A 24,942-nucleotide genomic window follows, 5' to 3' on the forward strand; every position below is an offset into this window, starting at 1 on the left:
AAAAACCAGTGTTACGCTCCTTCCCTGAAATAATGAATGGTACTTACATGTGCCTGGTCATTTCTAGTGATGTATGGTATGTGTATATAACAACCAGTTCTCCTTCCTGACAATAACCTCCCCACTACTCTGTCTGCAGTAGGAGACCAGGAATGGCCCGTCAGGATGTGCAGAGACATATGTAGATATAACACACAATGGGACACGTTCAGATTTTATAACTTTTATTATCCCTGAAATAATGAAGGACAAAGTGAATAGCTGAGAACTGTATCAAACAGTGCTGAGCTTGACCAACTTGGAATATAAAGCTAATGCCTTAAATCGGTGTCAAATTATCATTGTCCTGTATTATAGCAGCCATCAACGAAACATCCCTGTGGCCTTATAATGAATACACAGTGCATGTTTGCTTGTACCCCTAATCTAGGCATGCAGGACCCATAAACACAGAAATGCATTAAGCAGAGGGAGCCTTCTGCTGTGTATAATGGCCTCAACTTAAAGGGAACCCATCATAATGTACAAGTGGTCCGTCCTATAAACAGCAGGAAGACTTGATTCAGTATAACTTGTATTTTATTCCTTTAAACCTTTGCTCTTTCTGGGCTTAGGAGTCCAGTGGGCGGTCCTACTCAGTGATTGAATGAAAGACCATGCAGAGATAGCTTTTTAATCACTGGGTAGCACCGCCCACTGGACTCCTAAGCCCAAAAAGAGCTGAGGTTTAAAGGAATAAAATACAAGTTATATATCAATCTGCTCAGCGCCTTCTGCTCTATAACATGCTGCATTGAGTTCCGACTGTGCTTTTAACATGACAGGTTCCCTTTAAGCATTAAGTGCTGGTACTGAGATTTGGCTATGTTATAAGTTTGCAGAGTAGGGTCTTTATGAATGCTGGTGGGCTACATGCAGTATGGAAGCCATGACTGTATTGTTACAATATATGAGCAAGAATACAGTGTAACATTGCTGAGAAGTCATATGTCCAGTCTGAACGAAACAGGGGCCATCATAAAAACTCATTCTTCCTTTGCTTAGTGTCATCACTAAACATTATTTCCCGAGCTTGGCATGGCATCAGCAAAGAAATTGAGTCAAGAAAAGATTGCTACAATAATAGGAGTTACAATACCCATATTGATGCAATTGGCAGTGTATTGGCAGCGCTGAGTAGGTCATCCTGTTTGTCAATATGTTTCCTGTAAAAAATTGATATGTCCCTACCGCATACCGAATGTACCCTGCCAAGTCTAATAAAAAGCATAGAAAGGAATAGTTAGAAGGATTTGTACAAAATATTCTGCAGTGATGCCCAATGCATTTGGTTCTTATCTGGCAGTGTTTAACTGGTTCTGTTTGTAGTTTTGAACTGGACCCATTGTGTTACTATGTGTAGGTTTGGATAGAAAAAAAGTAAGAAACAGAAGAAAATGTCCAATGCAGGGAAACGGCATGAAATAACCTGTAAATTCCCTGGGCGCTTCGGTGCAAACACCCTGGCGGTCCCTGTTGGTCTTTGATTTTCGTACAGTGGTGACGTGTTGTACACCCATTTCACTCTTATGGGTGTATGGTATGGCACATAAACACCATCAGGGAACTCCATATAGGCAGCGCAGGAATGGCTGGGGATTTTAGGATCATTATTTTATGCCATTTCCTCCATTTAGACTATTTTTGCAGATCTGAGAAAACCCCTTAAATTTCCGTAACTTGGGGTCCTGATCCACAGGATGCACAGTATGACATTGATATATTTACAGATTATATGGCATCTGGTGCCATTGTAAATACAATCATGTCCTAAATAAGGACAGCCATCTTGGCATTATCCATGTCATAGATCCCACAAACATGGATATACAATGAGATTGAGACACTCCGGCATTGCACGGTAAAGACGTATTGCGCGCTGAATGGTGGTGATGGGACTCTGCTATGAGAAACAGAAGCATGTGTACAACGTGAACGAAATCTATGCAGTGCCAAAAAACAATCCTTCATTCTGTGAGTGATCCCTACATAAAAGATGACCCTGGTTCATTCTGTAGGATTCTTTCACAGGCTTACAAAATCAGTCTGAGGGGTTGCCCATGTTCAGACGTATTGAACCTGACATCATGGACAATCATACACAGTCTATCGGGATCACAAACAGTAGAAGGTTCAATGTGTCTCCAAACTGAAGATGCCCAGATGTTTCCTTCAATATGTCAGGATCATACACAGGAGAAGGGTTCTTGGAGTCTGTTGGGATTATAGAGAGTGTGTGTCACATAATCTTCATGCCCGTGAGCTGAGTAATGCTCAAAATGATATCAGAGTATTGTTAACATATTCTAAGGACAATGTTGTCTCCTTTTCCCTGGGAATCCACTTGACATTCTATAGGTAAGAGACAGGTCATAGAACCTCAGGGATGGCTGCCTGTTGGAAACGTAGAGAAAGAAACAGAGAGAGAATACTATTAGTAACTATACAGAGAAAGTGACATCAGGGATGAATTCAAAGCTGCAACACAAACTTTATACTAAAGGGGTCGTCCAACACTTGATATTGATCAAATCTTAGGATAGGTCATAAATATCAGATTGTTGTTAGTGATCGACAACCCATATAGTTACCGATCTGCTTCTGCGGCTGCCATGTCCACAATGTGTAGTGGACGCCCCAGGATCAATTGAATGGGAGCTGAGATGCAAAAGCATAACATAGCCATTACACAGTGTACAGAGCGGTGAGTATCCGGTTCCATACACTGGTCTCAGAAATCTGGCAGCCGCCACAGCTGATCAGTTGGGGTTCCAGGTGTTGGACCCCCATCATTTTGATATTGATAAACGCTCCTAAGGATAGGCCACCAATATCAAGTAATATCAAGTATAACTCCTCATTCACATGACTAAGTTTCAGTATAGGACAGTATGTTGCTAGGAGGCAGAGACTCTATAACTATACGGCTAGGAGTCCTGGCATACTGTCAAGGTTTGTAAATACATCAAATACAGTTAGGGCCAGAAATATTTGGACAGTGACACAATTTTCGCGAGTTGGGCTCTGCATGCCACCACATTGGTTTTGAAATGAAACTTCTACAACAGAATTCAAGTGCAGATTGTAACGTTTAATTTGAAGGGTTGAACAAAAATATCTGATAGAAAATGTAGGAATTGTACACATTTCTTTACAAACACTCCACATTTTAGGAGCTCAAAAGTAATTGGACAAATAAACATAACCCAAACAAAATATTTTTATTTTCAATATTTTGTTGCGAATCCTTTGGAGGCAATCACTGCCTTAAGTCTGGAACCCATGGACATCACCAAACGCTGGGTTTCCTCCTTCTTAATGCTTTGCCGCAGCCTTCAGGTCTTGCTTGTTTGTGGGTCTTTCCGCCTTAAGTCTGGATTTGAGCAAGTGAAATGCATGCTCAATTGGGTTAAGATCTGGTGATTGACTTGGCCATTGCAGAATGTTCCACTTTTTTGCACTCATGAACTCCTGGGTAGCTTTGGTTGTATGCTTGGGGTCATTGTCCATCTGTACTATGACGCGCCGTCCGATCAACTTGGCAGCATTTGGCTGAATCTGGGCTGAAAGTATATCCCGGTACACTTCAGAATTCATCCGGCTACTCTTGTCTGCTGTTATGTCATCAATAAACACAAGTGACCCAGTGCCATTGAAAGCCATGCATGCCCATGCCATCACGTTGCCTCCACCATGTTTTACAGAGGATGTGGTGTGCCTTGGATCATGTGCCGTTCCCTTTCTTCTCCAAACTTTTTTTTTCCCATCATTCTGGTACAGGTTGATCTTTGTCTCATCTGTCCATAGAATACTTTTCCAGAACTGAGCTGGCTTCTTGAGGTGTTTTTCAGCAAATTTAACTCTGGCCTGTCTATTTTTGGAATTGATGAATGGTTTGCATCTAGATGTGAACCCTTTGTATTTACTTTCATGGAGTCTTCTCTTTACTGTTGACTTAGAGACAGATACACCTACTTCACTGAGAGTGTTCTGGACTTCAGTTGATGTTGTGAATGGGTTCTTCTTGACCAAAGAAAGGATGCGGCGATCATCCACCACTGTTGTCATCCGTGGACGCCCAGGCCTTTTTGAGTTCCCAAGCTCACCAGTCAATTCCTTTTTTCTTAGAATGTACCCGACTGTTGATTTTGCTACTCCAAGCATGTCTGCTATCTCTCTGATGGATTTTTTCTTTTTTTTCAGCCTCAGGATGTTCTGCTTCACCTCAATTGAGAGTTCCTTTGACCGCATGTTGTCTGGTCACAGCAACAGCTTCCAAATACAAAACCATACACCTGGAATCAACCCCAGACCTTTTAACTACTTCATTGATTACAGGTTTACGAGGGAGACGCCTTCAGAGTTAATTGCAGCCCTTAGAGTCCATTGTCCAATTACTTTTGGTCCCTTGAAAAAGAGGAGGCTATTCATTACAGAGCTATGATTCATAAACCCTTTCTCCGATTTGGATGTGGAAACTCTCATATTGCAGCTGGGAGTGTGCACTTTCAGTCCATATTATATATATAATTGTATTTCTGAACATGTTATAGTAAACAGCTAAAATAACAAAACTTGTGTCACTGTCCAAATATTTCTGGCCCTAACTGTATATGGAATGAAACTCCGTTGTATGAGTGCAGGATTAAATAACTTCTTTAATAGTATGAATTTTTTCCAACAATCTTTGGAAGATTCCTAATGCCTCTTTCTCCACTTATCAGACTCCTCTGCTGCCTCCTGCACTGATCACTCACTCTGAATTCAATGCTAAAATCTTAAGAGACAGCCATAAAATATATTATCAGCATCATTGAGATATCAGGTTACAGATTCTGCCCAAAGAAAACTATTGAGTAGTGAAGAGGAGATGGAGGAAGAAGTTGCAGAGACAAAAAGGCAAAGAGATACAGAGAGGTTACTGCTGATACTAGTAAGTGTTTTATCTCACTGCAGTGCTAGATGCCACACTGCTTAGTACTGCTGTATAATGTCCTCTACAGTGCTGATTCTAGTAAGTGTTTTATCTCACTTCAGTGCTGGATGCCACACTGCTTAGTATTGCTGTATAATGTCCTCTACAGTGCTGATTCTAGTAAGTGTTTTATCTCACTTCAGTGCTGGATGCCACACTGCTTAGTACTGCTGTATAATGTCCTCTACAGTGCTGATTCTAGTAAGTGTTTTATCTCACTTCAGTGCTAGATGCCACACTGCTTAGTACTGCTGTATAATGTCCTCTACAGTGCTGATTCTAGTAAGTGTTTTATCTCACTTCAGTGCTGGATGCCACACTGCTTAGTACTGCTGTATAATGTCCTCTACACTGATAAATGGATGGAAATATTGGCAGTGGATAACAAATATGTATCATCACTCAACACAAAGATATGACATAAACTGGCAATGCTGTGACTATAGCCAAGGTAATTATAGTCGTAGCTGCATAGGTGTCTGCCATGGGACTGCTCCGCATAGTTGCCAAGATATGGATGACATTCCCAGGGACCTTGCTGGGCAGGTATAACTAAACATAGCAGCAGTAGCAACTCTATAGAACTAGGAACACTACAAAGATAGATAGATAGATAGATAGATAGATAGATAGATAGATAGATAGATAGAGAGAGAGAGAGAGAGATAGATAGATAGATAGATAGATAGATAGATAGATAGATAGACATGAGATGATAGATAGATAGAGATAGATAGATAGATAGATAGATAGACATGAGATGATAGATAGATAGATAGATAGATAGATAGATAGATAGATAGATAGATAGGAGATAGATAGATATGAGATGATAGATAGATAGATAGATAGATAGATAGATAGATAGATAGATAGACGGTCAGACAGACAGTTAGATATGAGATATAGATAGATAGACTTTATTATCCCTCGACTATTAAAGCCCTTCCTTTTTTCAGTATGTTTGTCGTGTTGTCCGTGTTTTCTTGGAGTTACCGATATGGTCAATAAGCTGTTGGCCTGAGGAATTAAGGGATTTGCACCCTCTTTGTACAATATCAGTATCTTTGTACAACTTAACCCTTTAGTACTGTTCTCTTGTGGACTTTAGAAACAGTAGATAGATATATAGATAATATATGATCAACATATCTTTTTCGGTGTGGCCTGGAGGGGGAGCAGTATATCAACCAGGGACAGAAATAGACTTGACAGACTGATTAGAAAAGCCATCTCTGTCCTGGGGAGCCCCCTGGACCCAGTACAAGTGGTGGGTGACAGAAGGATCCTGTCCATGGTGACCTCCATGCGGGAGAACAAATTCCACCTCATGTATGGGACCTTGATGGCACTTGGCAGCACTGTCAGTGACCGTCTGCTTCACCCCAAGTGTGAAAAGGAGCGCTGACCAGGCTGTATAATCTACATCAGACCAAGCGAAGATCACTCTGCACAGAGAACTAATGAGTATGACTATGACGTCTTCCTTCTTTCTCTTCCGTTCCTTAGCTGCTATGGACTCCTAGTATATCTTCTCTTCTCAGCATATATGTGCCTACGTCTGTAATATATTACTGTGTATTATCCTGTATCTGTATTACTATGCTGCTGTAACATGCTGAAATTTCCCCACTGTGGGACTATTAAAGGATTATCTTATCTTTTATATCCTTTATCACACTGCAAGGCTTACAACATGCCTATTATTTCGGGTGTATTTTCAGCATACTACTTTTCTTACCATTATATCACTCATATCCTGAATTTATCAGCATTTTCCCCACTGCAGTCTCCATTTTGAATTGTCAGTTTTCTAAAGCTGTTTTTTTTTTTTTTTTTGTTGGAGATTTTGCAGTGTTTTTTTTAGCCAAAGCCAAGAGTAGCTTCAAAAGAAATGGGACATATAGAAGAAGCTCCTGACTTTGGCTACAAAAACACAACAAAACGTGGGGAAAAAAATCTGTTTTTCTACAATGTATGGCCTCAACATTAAATGGAGTCTGTTACCAGCATATCAACCCAGCCCCACAGACAGATAGGTTAGGGTCACCTGAATCAAATGCTGTTCCCCTTGGGAATTGATGTTTATATTGCCAAGATATTGCAGGTTTTTGCAATATGCAAATGAGCTCTGGAGCAATGAGGGCCTTGACACTTACCTCTTTGGAGTCACAGCGACACCCTTATTGCTCCAAAGAGCCTTTTTGTATATGGAAACAGCAACATATAATGAAGACTTTAATCAGGAAGGGAAAGCACTGTCTGATTCAGGTGACACTAACCTATCTATCTGCAGGACTGGGGTGATATGCTGGTTCTGGTGACACTAACCTATCTATCTGCAGGGCTGGGGTGATATGCTGGTTCTGGTGATACTAACCTATCTATCTGTGGGTTGTGTTGATATACTGGGCTATAGTGACACTCCCTTTAATATTGCTCCAAGAGTTTGAGTGATCACTAAGTAAGTAAACTAATATAGGTAGTTAGGTCCCAAACCAAAGAGTTGGAATGCAGTGGATTTACCAAGTAAGGGTCGGTTCACACTAGCGTTCAGGGTCTCCGTCCCCCATTCCGCCTAAAATATGAGCAAGCAGGACTTTTCTCTCTGCCAATTTCTGGCAGAAACCCATAGACTATAATGGGGTCTGCGGGTTTCCATTGCTAACCGATTTTAAAGTGGATAGGGTTTCTGTTTTTCAGGACCCCATGTGGACTCAATGAGGGAAACCTGAACGCAAGTGTGAACCTAGTGTAAGTTATTTTTCTTGTTCCATCATCTATCCCCTTTCTCTTAGATAGATTTTGTCGAATCTCTGACAACCCCTTCAAGAATTGATAGTACCCTGACACATGATCGAAAACCAGCCAATTCTTACTTAAACTTGGACATGGCATTCCATGTTGTCTGGCAAGGTATAAGTTCACCAAGGTAAGGATCCTTTTAGCTTTCCTATTACTGTATCTAAATACACAGGTCACAGCGTTCCCTGGTACCCAACACCCAGGACACATATTTTGCCAACCCCTTCCCCCCAACTATGCCCCTGACTATAGGAAGACCCCTCCACCTTACTCACCCTCTCCCATCTCTCCCTAAGCTCCTCATTGTTCACATACTTTCAGTTCTCCTTCAGGGTTCCCCTCTCCATCAGTCTTCACTTCTTCCTCAGTTTTCTGATCTTCTGAGTTAAGGTTTTGCATTTTTTTTCTTCTGACACATTTTAGGATAACAAGACAAAGAATAACTACAGCCAGAAATCCTCCAACTGATGCGCCGACCAAAACTGCGACGGTGGAGTCCCTTTCAGGAGGAACTAGGAGAAGAACACAGAATGGGTGAACAGTCACTACACTGGTTAGACTGGTATAGCACCACTCAGTTTAGGATTTTCTACATCATCCTGAAACATACAGTCTTGTAGGATTCCTGCGAGGGGTTAACCTCCCTTTGATATGTTTTATTTCTGGCTCGTGGTCTGATTAGGTTTCGGGGCTAAGAAAGGGAGAGGTAGGATTGAATGGTCACTACCTTTTCAGACAACAGTCTCATTTCATAGAGCATGTGATTCTGGACCAAAATGGAATGTACTTTTATTAAAAATGTGGCTGCTTTCTGCCTGAAAAGCCTCTCTAAAGTTCCTGCCACTAGGTGTCTCCCTTCCAGCTAATTTGCAGTTCACTCCCTGTTGCTAGCCAAGGTCCGTCTATATATTCATTAGATAAGTAAGATGGGATCACAGTGAATGGAGTAGAAGTTCTATTCAGTGTTCATACAGTTAGTGGTGAAGGGAGGGGTTGATTCTCTTCTCAGCCTGCACATACAAGTCTGCACACCACACTCAAACCTGTGCAAAGGACTAAACATTCTGCAAATCTCACAGCATACAATATAAGAAAAATGGACTTGTATCTTCTTCTGGCTGCTTCTATGATTACATATGGGGTATTATTCACAGACAACAAGCAGCTTTCCTGACTGAGCTCATAGATTGTTTTTTCCCCATGTTTTAGCTGCTTGCCTGCATGTATATACTCTGTATTTGTAGTCCAGTGTTCCTGGATCCCCGGCATTATCGTCATTTGGACTTGTCTTGGCTATTTGTTTGCTATTGTGCAGTTACTCCTGGCAGAATTACATTGAAGAAACCAGTAGGAGTATTGGATAGGGGATGGGGGCAGAGTAGGAGTATTGGATAGGGGATGGGGCAGAGTAGGAGTATTGGATAGGGGATGGGGAAGAGTAGGAGTGTTGGATAGGGGATGGGGCAGAGAAGGAGTATTGGATAGGGGATGGGGCAGAGTAGGAGTATTGGATAGGGGATGGGGAAGAGTAGGAGTGTTGGATAGGGGATGGGGCAGAGAAGGAGTATTGGATAGGGGATGGGGAAGAGTAGGAGTGTTGGATAGGGGATAGGGAAGACTAGGAGTGTTGGATAGGGGATAGGGACAGAATAGGAGTATTGGAGAGGGTGTGTGGACATGTCCATTACTATACATGCCCACAGCCTCAGAGGCAGTAAAATGTGTTGCAGCCATAATGGGGATATACGACACAGAAAAACGTATAAAGGCTTATATAGCACAGACTTTCATGAATCACTCAGTATCAGTTATGGATCCTACCCATACTTTCATGTTGATGCCCATGTAATACCTTCTGTAAGGACCTCTAAGCGAATTTTCCCAGTGCCCTTATGGCGGTCTGGAGGGTTTAGCACATAACAATGGTATTCTCCTTCATCTTGTAGCTGGACATCATGGATAGTCACTGCCAGGTCATTTTTAATGGGGTTTCCTGTAAATTCCACGCGATTTTGAAAACGCTCGAGACGCTGGTTGATAATCTTCTTATCATACTGGATAAACTGTAGGATCAGAAACAGAGGGTAGTCACAATGCGTTACAATGGTAATAATGTGAAATGATAAGCGGTTAATCAATGAGAGGTGACACATATTATGCAATGCAATACTAATATTTTAACCAAAAATGAACAGATGCAATGGAATTTTGTAGACACTGTAGGGAATTATACCGGGGCGCTGTACGGAATTGTTTCATCATACCTCATAGTGGTATTATTTAAGCACAATATGGCGCTATTTCTGACTACTATTAAAGTAGGTGGTTTTTTTTATTATTATAAAGTCTTACAAGTTTTGCCATGATCTGCACAGACTTAATGCTTGCACAACATGGAAATCTAATATGTAATTATTTGGAGGGCTACATGTTAAGGTGTTAAAGCTAATAGACAATTGTGTGTTAATAGTCATCATCATACAACCAACTAAGCTACATGAAAAAAAACACAAATTCCCTTAAAATAAAAGAATCTTTATTCATATACGATACAGGACCAACATATATTAAAAACACATAAAAACCTTAAACCACATGCAATACTGGAGAATAAAAAACTTATGGCTGAACAAAATAAACCCCAAAGTCAACTACCAATGTACACGCCTATACACCTATGTATTCACTGGCGCCAGTAAATAATATGAAATAAAACATAACTGTTATTCCTTACTTTCATAAAAAATAGGCTCTATAAAAAGTTCATTCATATGTACCAGGTGTCATTCAATATAGAAGTACCATGGGATAGATTTTGAATTTCCCAGAATATCCTCCATATGTAGTTATGGCATGAAACGTGTAACTTCTCTGCCTGTTCAGGTCTCTGCGTAGTGTCGTAACTAGGAATGGGGGGGGCCCCGTGGTGAACTTTTGACATGCGCCCCCCCTCCACCGACACCAATGCCAAAGACCTCAACCGATCTCCTCCTATGCATTCCTGCGCGCTCTATTATGCCCCATAGTGGTCCCTGCACACAGTATTATACCCCATGGTGGCCCCTGCACACAGTATTATACCCCATAGTGGCCCCTCCACACAGTATTATGCCCCATAGTGGCCCCTCCACACAATATTATCCCTTATAGTGGCCCCTGCACACAGTATTATCCCCCATAGTGGCCCCTGCACACAGTATTATCCCCCATAGTGGCCCCTGCACACAGTATTATCCCCCATAGTGGCCCCTGCACACAGTATTATCCCTTATAGTGGCCCCTCCACACAGTATTATCCCACATAGTGGCCCCTGCACACAGTATTATCCCCCATAGTGGCCTCTCCACACAGTATTATCCCTTATAGTGGCCCCTCCACACAGTATTATCCCCCATAGTGGCCCCTGCACACAGTATTATCCCCCATAGTGGCCCCTGCACACAGTATTATCCCCCATAGTGGTCCCTGCACACAGTATTATCCCCCATAGTGACCCCTCCACACAATATTATCCCCCATAGTGATCCCTCCACACAATATTATCCCCCATAGTGGCCCCTGCACACAGTATTATCCCCTATAGTAACCCCTCCACACAGTATTATCCCCATAGTGGCCCCTCCACACAATATTATCCCCCTTAGTGGCCCCTGCACACAGTATTATCCCCCATAGTGGCTCCTGCACACAGTATTATGTCCCACTGTGGACACCCATAAACAATTATTATACTCTGGGGTCTTTTCAGAGTATAATAATCGGAGACCCAGGGGGAGAAAAACATAAAAAAAAACCTCTGTTACTCACCTATCTCCTGGCTCCTACGATGTTGGCCTCTGCTGTAGTCATCTTCAATGACGTCAGACGTCACATAACCCAGGACATAGGCCGGGGTCATGAGACATCAGACGACTAGGCTGAAGCCTGTCCGGATCGTAGAGAGGTAAGTAACAGTGTTTTTTATGTTTCTTACCTCTCCTGGGCCACCGATCATTATACTCGGGGGTCTTTTCAGACCCCCGAGTATAATGATAGCAGCGGTAGTGGCTGTCACCGGGCCTCTAATGTCCCGGGCCCTGTGGCAGCTGCCTCTGCTGCTATGGCGGTAGTTACGCCACTGTCTCTACGCCGCTCTCCTCTCGCATGTTGCAGTGCAGGAGGTGTGTTCAGTTTGATTCTTTGCTTAGAGTTTTTCATTGCTTTGTCTGAACACTGTTCTATTGCCTCACCTTGGTAATTGATTTACCATCATATGCATCTCCTTCACTTTGGTTTCCCTCTGTCCCTCTATAAGGACACACTGAGTTTTGTGGTCCGGAATCTGAGGCAAAGGCCACCTCAGGTTCTGGACCAAAAGCCGAGTGGCCACGACTGAAAGCCGGTGCATTGCACCGGCATCCAGCTGCACACTCCGCTCTGGATTAGGCCCAATGAATGGGCCTAGTCTGGAGGAGGGTGTGTCTTCAGGCCAAATCGAAAGACAAAATGGCCTGAAGAATGATCCTCTCGCTTATTTTTTCTGGGAGCCAGAAGAAAAGGCTCCCAGATAAAAGACGTGAGCAGCTTCCATTGATTTCAATGGGAGCCGTCTTTTTGGTTAGGTGTCACGAACTGAACTCACTGGGTCTTGAACCCATGACTTCCTGGCTATGTTCTGCGGCCTTAACCATAGTACTATTTGGAATCCTGTTTTGTTCTGTGCTTTACCTTGTCTGGTGTTTTCTGTTGGAGTAATTGGTTATTAAGATCACCTGTTCGGTGGCCAATCACAGTTTAGCCTGTCCTATATAAACTCACAGCTCACGCCATCCTGTGCCTGATTATTCTGGCTGTCTGCTTCCTGTTGCCCTGAACCTCACCACTACCTTGCTGCTCCTGTGTACCGAACCTTGCTAACGCCTGACTACGATTGACCTGCTCCTCCTGTGTACCGAACTTTGCTAACGCCTGACTACGATTGATCTACTCCTCCTGTGTACCGAACCTTGCTAACGCCTGACTACGATTGATCTGCTCTTCCTGTGTACCGAACCTTGCTAACGTATGACTACGGTTGATCTACTCCTCCTGTGCACCGATCCCGGCAAACATCTGACCACGGTTTCTTCTACCTCTGAGGTACCTTTCCTCCATTTATTATTATTTAAGTACTGTACCATTGCCCCACCATTTGGACTCCAAATCTGATAACTAGCATTGTTACATTAAGATTTTGAGGCGGCTACAGCCTCAAAATCCTGATCAAAAAACTCCGTCTGAACTTAGCCTAATAGTTAATTTTATCCTTGCCTGTGTGATTGACAGACTGTCTTCCTATCAGGTCTGGGGTGGGTTCTTCGTTCCTATTTATTCTTGGCTTACATTCACATTGGTGCTTGCTATTGCCTTGTGCTTGCTGGCTGTTACTCTTGCTGCTTTGTTTCCTGTACTCATATTATTGACCTCTGCCTTTACCTTTGACTATTCTCTTGGATTATGATTCTGTACTGCGTTACTTGACTGTTACCAAACACTAGGCTAGCTGACCTCCCCATTGTTGTTTGTCTTGTCGGCGTTCTGTGTCATCACATATATCTAGGAAGGGCTTGTCAACCAGTTGTCGCTTGTCACTTAGGACAGGACAGGGAAGTAGGAAGGGACAGGGGAGTTCAGGTTAAGGCTCACTGTCTTGTCGAGTCTCTCCTCCCAAAGTTCACCAGCAGCTACTGGGGAATTGCTCCTCTAGCAATTCCCTTACAAAAGGGGTGTCGATATCTGCCCCACTAAACCAGTAAGCCAGAGTAATAAAATAGGTGTAACCCAATCCTCAATGATAAGTTGTAACCTCAACGTGTTGTGCCCATAGGTTCATTAAACCTGAGTACCAGCGCCCACCATCAGGGCACTTGGAACTGCAGTTTTCAATGCAATTTTTCCCCTGTCTATCTTTAACTCCAGCCTTCCTATGACTTTACCTGTAGTCTAGGTGTGGGGGTATCTAGTCCTTACTGGTAGTATCTATTTCAACTACCATAGACTCTAACCAATATTTTTTATCCTCCTGATGTGCCTATGGGCCAATGCATTGAGGGTACAACTAGCTATTAAGGAGGTTATACCAATTTTGTTACCCCGGTTTGATAGCTTAGTGGGGGCAGATATCAATACCACTTTCTTGCCACTACATAAAAAGAATATTCAGAGAAATTCAATATCTATTCCATCATACCCCTGAGCAAGTTAGTTAACAAAGTGCAATCTTGTTGCTGTTCACTTTTTTTCCATATGCTTATGAGCTGTTTGGTGAACTGAAACCTGCCGGAGCGCCATCTTATTTTGTGGTCACCACAAATCGGTATCTGTGAGGCATGCCAGTCTTTCTGTTTTGTGACTGGATCATTGCATATGGAACAAAAGCTGTACTGCTCAGCAGTAAGATTGCACATTGGCACAAGAAAGGTATATTCACCGTGTCACTATAATTCATGCATCGCTTGTACAGAACGGTTACTTTCTAATGCTGATCTCATGAATATTCTTATCTAGCGAAGAAGTAATATTGTTGCCTGCCAGAACTTTATTACATCGCAGTGGCAACCGACCCCTGTACACTAGAGACTGAGCAATAATTCACTACATACCAGGGACAGAGGGGATAGAAGATTAAACAGTGGGCACCCAGGACTGAGCAATACATCAAATAATACCAGGGAGTATACAATAATCTACTGAATAGAGAGGACAGTAGACTAAACACTGGGCACGAAACACAAGGGACTGCACATAAAACTCAGCACATATTAACCCAACAGTTATTAAAAATAGACCAAGGTTTATTAAATGGGTTTTTGCCTCTTACTGTTATTAAAGAAGTTTGTGCCTTTATTACAAGTGATGACATAATGCTCCTCGTAATCGTCTACTCATTGAGGATCACTTAGATCGCCATTGATCCTTGTGCGCAGGTTGTACATGTGCACTGGTGCTCCATTTCATTCTGTATGGTGGGTACTGAATCAACTCCCCACCCCAAGTACACTAAGGAAAATCAAACTTCACACTCTTTGTCAGTGCTTGATATAAGTATTTGGACACCCAGTAAAGTTCTGCAGAGGTGGAGTTATGGTCTATGGGTGTTTCTCCTGGTATGGACTGAGACCCTTGGGCCCAGTGCATGGTAAACTCAACGCCTATTGCACTACTTTAGATAAGTGTGCTTCCTACATTATGGCGGTTCTATGGGTTGGACCAATGTTACTTCCAGGATGACTACGCCAGCTGTCATGTAGCGAGGTCTACCATGGCTTGGTACAGTGACAATCAGGTTAACTGACTGGACTGTCCGTCCTGCCCAGAGCCCAGACTTGAACCCTATCGAGCACCTCTGGGACGAGTTGGATCGCTAAACTAAGGGGTGCAGAAGCCGTCCAAAATCGGTGAAAGAACTTACCTGTCTTCTCCAAGCCAAATGGAATAAAATACCACTAGCCATCATACAAGGACTTGTGGAAAGCCCCGGAGGGCTGAGGCTGAAATTGCCGCTTGTGCCGCCCGGACCACTGGTGTCCAAATACTTATTGGTAGACAGTGTATATGTAAGACATGATCTAGTGATAAATCTTAATATTATATGACGTGCTTACCCCATTATTATCAGATAGGAATAACCCTGGCTTAACAGACTGTGTTTATTATGGGACCTGCATTTCGAGGGTCTGGTCTGACCAATGTATTTACTTAGGTGGTCAAGTCTGGCATTTACTTATTTAGAGGGTCTGTATTTATTCTAGGGTCTGGTCCAGGGTCTATTTATTTACAGGTTATGTATTTAGATATCTGTTCTGGGGTTCACATTTAAGTAGGGGGTCTGATATTAATCTATTATAGGTTCTGAGTTTGTATTTATTTAGGGTTTGAGTCTAGGGACTGTATTCATGAAGTCTATATTATTTCATAGCCTGGCTTGGGTCTATATCTATTTAGGGGTCTGGTCTGAAGTCTCTACTTATTATAGGGTCTGGACTGTATTTATTTAGGCCTGGGGTCTTTATTGAATTATGAGTTTATTCAGGGCTCTTAAACTGTAAAGCTAAGGCCCCACGTAGCGGGCTGCAGCAAAAAAAGCGTTGCAGGAATAACCATAGCAGCAAGGCATTGCGTTTTTCCTTCAGCTCTTTTCACGAAGAGTCGGCAGAGGTTTCCTCTGCGGACTTCCTACTTCCATTATACCTATAGGGAAACTGACGCATTTCCCATTTCCGTAGATATAATCGACATGCTGTGATTTCCAAAACCGCAACGGTTTTGGAAAGAGCAGCGTTTCCGTTGCACATATGTTTCTGCAAGGTGTGGATGGGATTGCAGTGACTGTAAAACGTTGTGGGTTTTGCTGCACGTTTCTGCTACGCCACGTGGGGCCCCAGCCTATATGACAACTCAGATGTGAACTCAGGGTTAAAGTTCAGTACCTTGTAACCAAGTGTGAAACCCTATTGGTCTTATCTTCTCCATCCCGCTAATGTCTCTCCTTAGATGTGACATTGTATCAGGCTGCCTTCTCTTACCTCTTTTTATGACCTGTTTTTCCTTTAATTTTCCTGCTTTCTATTCTTTGGTTCACATGTCTTTCCTCCATCCGCCTCCCTCGCTCCATCACCTTTTGTGCTTATTGCCTGAGGAGGAGATTTCACCCACACGCTCCATAGTCACGTGCAGCACTACATATTTCTTCCCCGGTGTTCAGACCTATATACAAGGCTAGTTAACTGACTAATCCAATACACATTGCTTCTTTTCTGTCTTAGGCTTCATGCTATGTTCTTATTCCTCAGCTTCCCACACTTCCCTGCACTCTCAGCGGGGCCTTGAAGCCCATTTTCAATGGCATGGTGGGTTCTAGTTACTGAAATATTGTTAGACTTCCATTAGCGTTTGCTTTCCCACGACATGAACCATTTTAGTTTATAGTTTTTGTCTTTTCACGTTTTGTTCCCCTAAAGATTTCCATACGTTTCTCATCTGAAGTTATAATGGCGCTCTTATTATTACCAGACCTCATATCACAAAAATGGCTGATCTGCTATGTGCAGTGATACCTGTTGTAGAGAAGCAGTGGAGGTGTTGCACATAGTGTGGGCACACGTACATGGCATAGATGTCTAAGGGTATGTTCACACGGCGGAAAATGGATTCCACTTGTGAACATACCGCACGGCTAGCCACGACTTAATGCCAATGCAGTGCACCGGCATCCAGTCGTGGCATTCTGCTCCGGATTAGGCCCGAATGAATGGGAGGGTGTCTGCGGAATCCGTGGGAAGAAGGGGCATGTCCGCTGCCAAAATCCACTACCAAAAAACTCTGTGTAAACTAGCCCTAAGACAGAGGCCCCACGTTGCGGAAACGCAGCGCTTTTTGTTGTAGTTAAAATGCGTTTTTTTGAATGGCTACAATAGGAATGGGAAATATCTAGGAAGTTCTTATGCAAAATCTGTAACAAAAAAAAATCAATTTCCGCAACGTGGGGTCTGAACTTAACGGTGTGCATACACAAAGGAGCAAAGTCAGTCTATTCTGCAACCACAAACATGCACCGTCAAAATCGCGGCGCAAACGTCCCGTGAACGAGCCCTAACCCTATATCTTTGGATGTGTGCTGATGGATATTGAGTTTCAGAATGCCAAGTCCTTGGGTCTCTTAGGAGTAAAGTGGCAACTAGGGGTGGCTGGCAGTAGCTTTTTCCACGAGAACACATGCACACACTTAGCCAAGTGTATACGTCTATGGAGAAGTTGTGTGAAATGGTTTGGCCATCAAGTGGCGGTGTATGCGATGCAGGGAAGTACCATTATTTTTAGTAATTTATAACATGTGGGGCCTATGAAATGGAGCAGTGCTAGCTGTAGTTATCTTCTTATTGCACTACATACTCACCTCTCTCTCCAGCCAGGGATTCGGCAGAGAGTCTCCATTCAGGTCCCCGCGGTGCCCCCGCACGTGAGAGATACAACCAATCTATGGCTGAGCAGTTATGCTCTATCTAAATGGAGTATCAGTGTATTTACATGGCAATGAAGACTGAGCACCTGTACACGGACCCTCCACTGAATCCACGACTGACCAGAGAGACGAATATATTGTGCTTGTTATTTTAAGCCTTGGCAGGAAGTAAAAAAAAAAACTGGAAAACTCACAGTGATCTCTTTGTGTTCGCATTATCACATTATGATGTCATAGTGGACATTATCCCTGTATTGTGACATCACTGTGCACATTATCCCTGTACGGTGACATCACTGTGTACATTAGCTTTGTGAAGTGATATCACTCTGTGCATTATTCCTGTACTGTGACATCACTATGTGCATTATCCCTGTACTGTGACATCACTGTGCACATTATTCCTGTACTGTGACATCACTGTGTACATTATCCCTGTACTGTGACATCACTGTGCACATTATTCCTGTACTGTGACATCACTGTGTGCATTAGCTCTGTAAACAGGGGCGTAACTAGGGTGGCAGCGGTAGCGACTGCCACAGGGCTCATGACATTAGGGGCCTGCTGCAGATTTTTTTTTTTTTTAATAGGCCGTTACCTGCTGGAGTAACTGGCAAGTAACAAGGCCTATTTACTGTACTTACCAATCCTGGCTCCTGCTCACGGTCACCGGAGCTTCCCCTTCTGTGGAGGCTGCTGTGATCAGGAGCCAGGATTGGTAAGTGAGGCCGCGAACCCCACAAACACTGCTATCATTATACTCGGGGGTCTTTTCATACCCCTGAGTATAATGATCGGATGGCCAGGAAAGGTGAGGGAACATAAAAATCATTGTTACTTACCTCTCTTGGCTCCGGAAGGTTTCAGGCCTACTTGTGTGATGTCCCAGATGTCACGTGGGCCATGGCTTGCATCCTTATGCATCGCGATGCAAACCCTGGCTCAAGTGATAATTCAATAAGTCCCTTAGTCCTTAGTCATGGCTCAAGTGATGTCTGGTCCATCATTGAAGATGGCCAACATCAGCAGGGAGTGCATTGGAGCAAGGGGAGGTAAGTATTGTTTTTTATGCTTGTATCCTCCCCTAGGTCTCTGATTCTTATACTCTGGGGTGGTCCTCTATGGGACATAATACTGTGTACAGGGGCCATTATGGGGCATCATAGTGCATGTAGGAATGTGGGGGGCTAAGGGGGGCACCATGTCAAAAGTTCACCACGGGGCCCCTCCATTCCTAGTTACGCCACTGTCTGTGAAGTGATATCACAATGCATTATTCCTGTACTGTGACATCAGCGCTGCACCTCCCATGAGGCGACCTGAAGCGACCGCTTCAGGCGGCGCTATGCCAGGGCCTCGGGGAGGGCGGCATTTTTGCTTACTTAAGCCAGTCCAGGACAAGCTGTCCTGGACTGGCTTAGCGTCACCGTCACCGAGCGGTGGATTGGGGAGGCCCTGTGGACACAGCGCTGCTCCAGCGGCCGCCCCTCACGCTCAGGCAGAGAGCAGGTCCTCTCCGTGCCTGCTCTCTGCCTGCTAACGCCGCTCCGCTACGCCCCCTTTGCTCCGAAAAAGACAGGTTCACCCCTGTGTGATATCACTTTATTATTCATGTACTGTGATATCACTATATAGATTATCCTGTACTGTGACATCACTGTGTATATTATCTCTGTACTGTGACATCACTGTATTATTTCGTCTGTATTAGTTAAATCACTATATTTATTATCCCTGTGTGTAGAATAGGCCAAAATAATCATACACATGTTCTGAACTTGCTGCATGTGATGGTCATGGTGGGGTGGGACCCCATTACAAGTTTTGTTACCGGGTCCCAAGGTTACTTTTTACATCCCTGGTTTGTAGTATAAGGGAGCCTTCACACGGAGTTACGCTCCGCTCATTCTGAACGTAAAAACCAGTTCAGAGTGAGCGCGTAAAAACCAGATCCCATTGATTTCTATGGGTGCTGCCATACGCGCGCTCCCCATTGAAATCAATGAGAGGTTCTTTTACCTATTGCTTTCAATGTGATAAGCGGGTATCACATTGAAAGCAATGGGTAAAAAAGCCTCCCATTGATTTCAATGGGGAGCGCGCGTATGGCAGCACCCACAGAAATCAATGGTATCTGGTTTTTACGTGCTCATTCTGAACAAGCTTTTACAACCGCATTTTTTAAGCAGAATGGAAGACGGAAACCCGAATGGTCACCAAGTCAGAAAGAAAACATGATAGTAATGGCAATGAATGAAACACTAAGCACCAGTGTGGATGGCGCACAGGCGTTCATGGCTGTCACAGATGGGATGTACACTGCAAAGACATGTATGTGAATCCGCATACATACTGGTGACACGTCGGACTGACACAGTGATGACATACTGGTGGACAAATGCATTATACACAGATGACCCAGTAAATTCACAGTGATCCACACCATCTCTCACCGTCTCTTCGGTACAGTTGTCACAGCCCCGATATGTCCAGTTCATGGAGAACTGTTTGGTGTCCATCTTGTAGCATGAGTTGAAGTTGCAGGGTAGTCGTATGTCGGAGCCATTAAGGGCATAGACAACAGCCGGCACGGTGATCTCCATCCCGTTTGCACAAACTGAGCACATACAACCATTAGTAGCATAAAGGTATAGCTAGAAGGCTTTACATGCACAACAATATGTGAAGGTCCTACAGTGGTTTGAGAATTGTAAGAACTATTATAAAGTCACATTATATGCATATTATATTACAGATATTCCTATATTAAGGACAGTTTGAGATAGTATAGACCCAAATTATTTCCACCATGATTATTTCCGCAGCATTTTTTACTGCGGCTCGCAACGTGGGACCTTAGCCTTGGCCACCCAGTGATTATGATGTGTGTTCTGGTTTTGCTATCATGTTACAGTAATGTATTGCATTTGTAGCATGAGAAATTAAAGAGAACCTTTCATCACTTGGGGCACATGCGGTTTTATATACCGCTAGAAAGTCGACAGTGCGCTGAATTCAGCGCACTGTTGGTTTTCACAACCTGTGTCCCAGGTGAAGAGCTATCAGTCTTACACTGCACTTACCAGGCTCGCCGTGACATGGACGCAGGCTCGCTCATGACACTAAACTGTATACTACTCTGAACATGATTGACAGATCGACTCCAATACGCAGATAGCTTATTGTAATGTGGGAGCCATGGTTAGGGCAGCAGAAAATGGTTTCCTTTAAAAACTGTACTGAAAAAGCACTGTGTGAATGAGTGATCAACCTTACGCTATGAAATTTAGGAGAAGCAACTGGCAGAAAACAAGACATAATGGTCTGTGTCTTGAGAACTAACAGTTCTTCTTGCTTTGTATATAAGACGAGCTGCAAATGACCGTGTGCTAGCCGCCAACCATGCCATCCATGTGCCGCTTGTACCATCCAAGTGTTGCCTGTGCACCGTCCGTACTTCCGTGTCCCTATTCATTGAATGAATAGGATCCGCGGAAGTGTGAAACTAGACAAAAATAGGACCTGTCCTGAGTTTTGCAACCCAGGTTGTTGGACCACACACAGGACCATGTAATACACCGTCATGTGCACGTGCACACAGAAATAAATGGGTCAGTGTGCTATCCCAGAAAAACCTGTATAGTACACTGAACTACACCACGGTGGTGTGCAAGGCGCTTAAGGCAGCGTCCCATTTAGGTTGGACATTCTGTTGAGTTGTCTTCACTGTTCCTTAAAGATTGGTCAGGGTACCACAAATAGGACCACCAGAGATGGCAAAAGTGCAGTGCTTGGCTATCTCTGGCAGTCCGATTGAACTGAATGGAGCAGAGCGCTACCTGCCTCTGTTCAAACTGTGGTGCAAAGCACCCCGTGTTCTCTGGACCTGTGGGCATCCCAGTAGTCAGACTCCAACCAATATGCTACTTATACCTTATCCTATAGATAATGGGTAAGCTCATTTTGTGGGCAAGACATGTTAAGCACACACATAGCAGTATATATAGACTAAGCGGAGAATCACACAGGCTGTGTATCAACGTACATAGGAAGGAGAGCACCCACAGAAACAGAAAAAGGGATGAGATAATCACACACCCTTCATCACAGGTCCATCACATGACAACCCTGTAATGCTTTTAATTCTTCACCATTTTTAAGATATTAGTTTGCTGTCAATGAATGAAGACACTCAGAGGCTGTAAGACCCCGAGTCCTCATGCTCTTAGGCCTGGATCACATCTGCACTCAGTATTCCATTTGGGGAGTTCACTTAAGGACCCCCCGAACGGAATGCCAAATGCACTGACAATAGTCTATGGGGTCCGTGTGCTTTCATAAGCTCACCGCTTGTCAATGCGTTCAGTATTCCGCATGGGGACCCCCCGAACGGAATACCAAACACAGATGTGAACCGGGCCTTAGCTCAGAAGTAGTATGTATCATTACTAGACAGAGCTCTGCGAGCAAAAGCAGTTGCACCATTTTTTGTTACTCTAACTCGCGTTTCCGTTCTTTGGGGACTTGACGTGCTTGAGGACCTGAAAAATGAAAACCCATTCTGCTTAAAAAGTGGTTACCCGCGGACCCCCATAGATGGAATTCCAGATCGGAATCCAAGCGCTGGTGTGAACCTAGCCTTAGTTTGCAACAAAGTATCAGTCAGTACAACCTTTAGCTCACGTAGCGTAGCATAAACTTGATATAGAACCTCTGCATGTAAACAGTGGCGCAGATTTATTAATGCCTTGCATGCTAGTTTGCTGGCACAAAAAAAATCACAAATTTTTGCGCAAATCAAAGTTTTGTACCAAAATTTTTTAACTTTTATACTTCTGCAACACCTTTACCGCTTCCCTGAAAGGAGGTGTGGTAAGAACGGGCCGAGGTGGTCAGATTTATCATCATTTACGCCAAAAATCTGGTGTAAATGATGTGGGAAATGTATGCCAGCTATGGGCACCTACTGCCAACTCTGGGATTGTAAAGACTGGCATTAATAACCCCAGGCTTCATAAATGTTCCCCATTGTCGGCCAACACAGTGGCTCATGATTAGCGCTACAGCCTTGCAGTGCTGGTGTCCTGGCTTTGAATCCTGCCAGGAACAACATCTGCAAGGAGTTTGTATGTTTTCCCCGTGTTTGCGTGGATCTCCTCCCATTCTACAAAGACGTACTGATAGGAGAAAAAAAATGTACATTGTGAGCCCTATATGGAGCTTACAATCTACGTAAAAAAAAAATGTGCCCCATTGTCCATTCACTGACAGCAAGCTAATAAAAAAGTGGTAGAAGGACGGCATGGTGGCTCAGTGGTTAGCACAGGAGTCGTGGGTTCGAATCCTGACAAGGACAACATCTGCGAGGACTTAGTATGTTCTCCCCTTGTTTGCCTGGGTTTCCTCCCACACCCCAAACACATACTGATAGGGGGAACAAAAGTTGTAGAAGATTTCCTTTTTTACTGATTAAACATGTATTTATGTAAATCTGGAAAATCCTTTTTTTTACTGACTTTAGATAGTTTAGCGGGTGCATTGTCCATAGTCAAAGCTCATGAAGTATTCCAAGTGATCTCACAAACCCTTCGTGCATATATACAAGAACATTTCAGTTACAAACCCCCATTAGCAAAGTGATGTTTTTGTCTAAAAAGTTATTTTTGCAATTCCCTACAAATTCACTTTAAAGCAACATTTCTATCTAAAGCAAATTATTTATAAAGTTTTTATTATTCATGATCTCATTTGTTTTCCAGGTTCGGCAGCATTTTACGCTATACATCATCCATCGTATAAGAAGACCTTTATTTATCTCCTAATTGCATCGATTACTAATTTATAGGATTCTATAACTGATCACACCAACTTTTCTCCAGCCTTGCATTTTAATACACGTCTCTTTTTACTTTCCCTTGCAGGTTCCCCCCCTCCTCCCCTCACGTCTCTGTCTCCTCTATGGTTGCTGCACTGCGGGTATATCCTGGACCAGCATCTGGTGCACTGTGCAGGTCACATTGCAGAGTGACTGGCACAAGAGGGGGTTAAGAGGCCCCTAGTGGAGATGTAGGGTATTGCAGTCGTTCCTGCACACCGGAATGGCAAGGGTAACTGCACAGCACTCCATTATTACATGATCAATATCTGGGCTGCTGAGTCAAGTTAACAGGAGGAGGGGAGGGGGGCTGGCTGCATTAAGGTAGAAGGCGGGATGGAATAGTTTTACTGTATGCAGCATATTGTCTATTCCAGATGCTGATGTAATGTGATTAAACATCATATAATCCCCTATCCTACAAAGCTAGTATCATCTCGGTCAGTTTTATTATCATGTATGACTATCAGGACATGCTGGGGGTTATGGTTTCACAGCAGCTGGACTTGCAGACCCTTGGCGTACACAAATGATGATATATATGATCACTTCTTATTGTCACCAGTGACCTAACAATATCCATTATATGTAAGTACAATGTACACACTATTACAGATGTCATTATCATTCACATTGGGCCAATGGTCACCTCGATCCCATATACCTGGTGTATTCATACCCTTGCACCTTGTGCCAGACATCAGCATCACATCTTATAGGATCCCCAGATGCTGTAACTCTCTGTAAGTAAAATTTTCCTTCGTCTTAAGCCTCAGTCCATATTAATCCTCCCTGGGATCCCTCCTGCTTCTCCATCCCTCGGTACGATATCCTAATTATTTTGTAAGGTCAGATGTATCAGTATGTCTTGGGGTACATCCGTCATTATCCTACAATACGTGGCATGATATAAACGAGGCTCTTCCTATCACCCCCATTATATGACATTATATTCCGTTCTGATGGCATTTAATTTTTATTTTTTTTAATCATTATATTTTCTTTTTTTGTTGTTGTTTCTTTATATGCTGTGTGTACCATTTACCCCCTATAGGCAGTGAAAGGGTTACTGTGGAGTGTGTGGAGGGTGGAAGTGCATTGCGGCAGATGTATACCCAGCTGTGCATGCAGAACTGGCCATACAACTTACCCAGGAGGCTGAGTGCCAGTGTTACCAAGCTTAGCCCAGGGGGTGTTGGGCGCTCTCTCCTGCCCATGGCCTGGGAGGGGTGAGGGGGGTCTCCGGCTGCTGTCCTGGAATATAT

The 24,942-nt window shown here is 43.5% G+C and overlaps 1 protein-coding gene across 2 annotated transcripts; it reads right to left on the reverse strand.

The window, feature by feature from the left end:
• Positions 1–729: 729 nt before the first annotated feature.
• SCN2B (sodium voltage-gated channel beta subunit 2) lies at positions 730–24,942 on the reverse strand. 2 transcript variants are annotated; one of them, XM_075279742.1, is made up of 5 exons: positions 24,828–24,942; positions 20,256–20,419; positions 9,672–9,882; positions 8,135–8,331; positions 730–2,433 (listed from the first exon to the last, which is right to left on the reverse strand). In XM_075279742.1, exons 1-5 carry the CDS (start codon positions 24,892–24,894, stop codon positions 2,410–2,412), a joined length of 663 nt encoding a protein of 220 aa, XP_075135843.1. In that variant the 5' UTR covers positions 24,895–24,942; the 3' UTR covers positions 730–2,409. The 2 variants fall into 2 exon arrangements, with proteins under 2 accessions (XP_075135843.1, XP_075135844.1); XM_075279743.1 differs by having other exon boundaries at positions 8,095–8,331.

The sequence above is a fragment of the Leptodactylus fuscus genome, chromosome 6 (assembly GCF_031893055.1).
Source record: "Leptodactylus fuscus isolate aLepFus1 chromosome 6, aLepFus1.hap2, whole genome shotgun sequence".
Lineage (NCBI taxonomy): Eukaryota > Metazoa > Chordata > Amphibia > Anura > Leptodactylidae > Leptodactylus > Leptodactylus fuscus.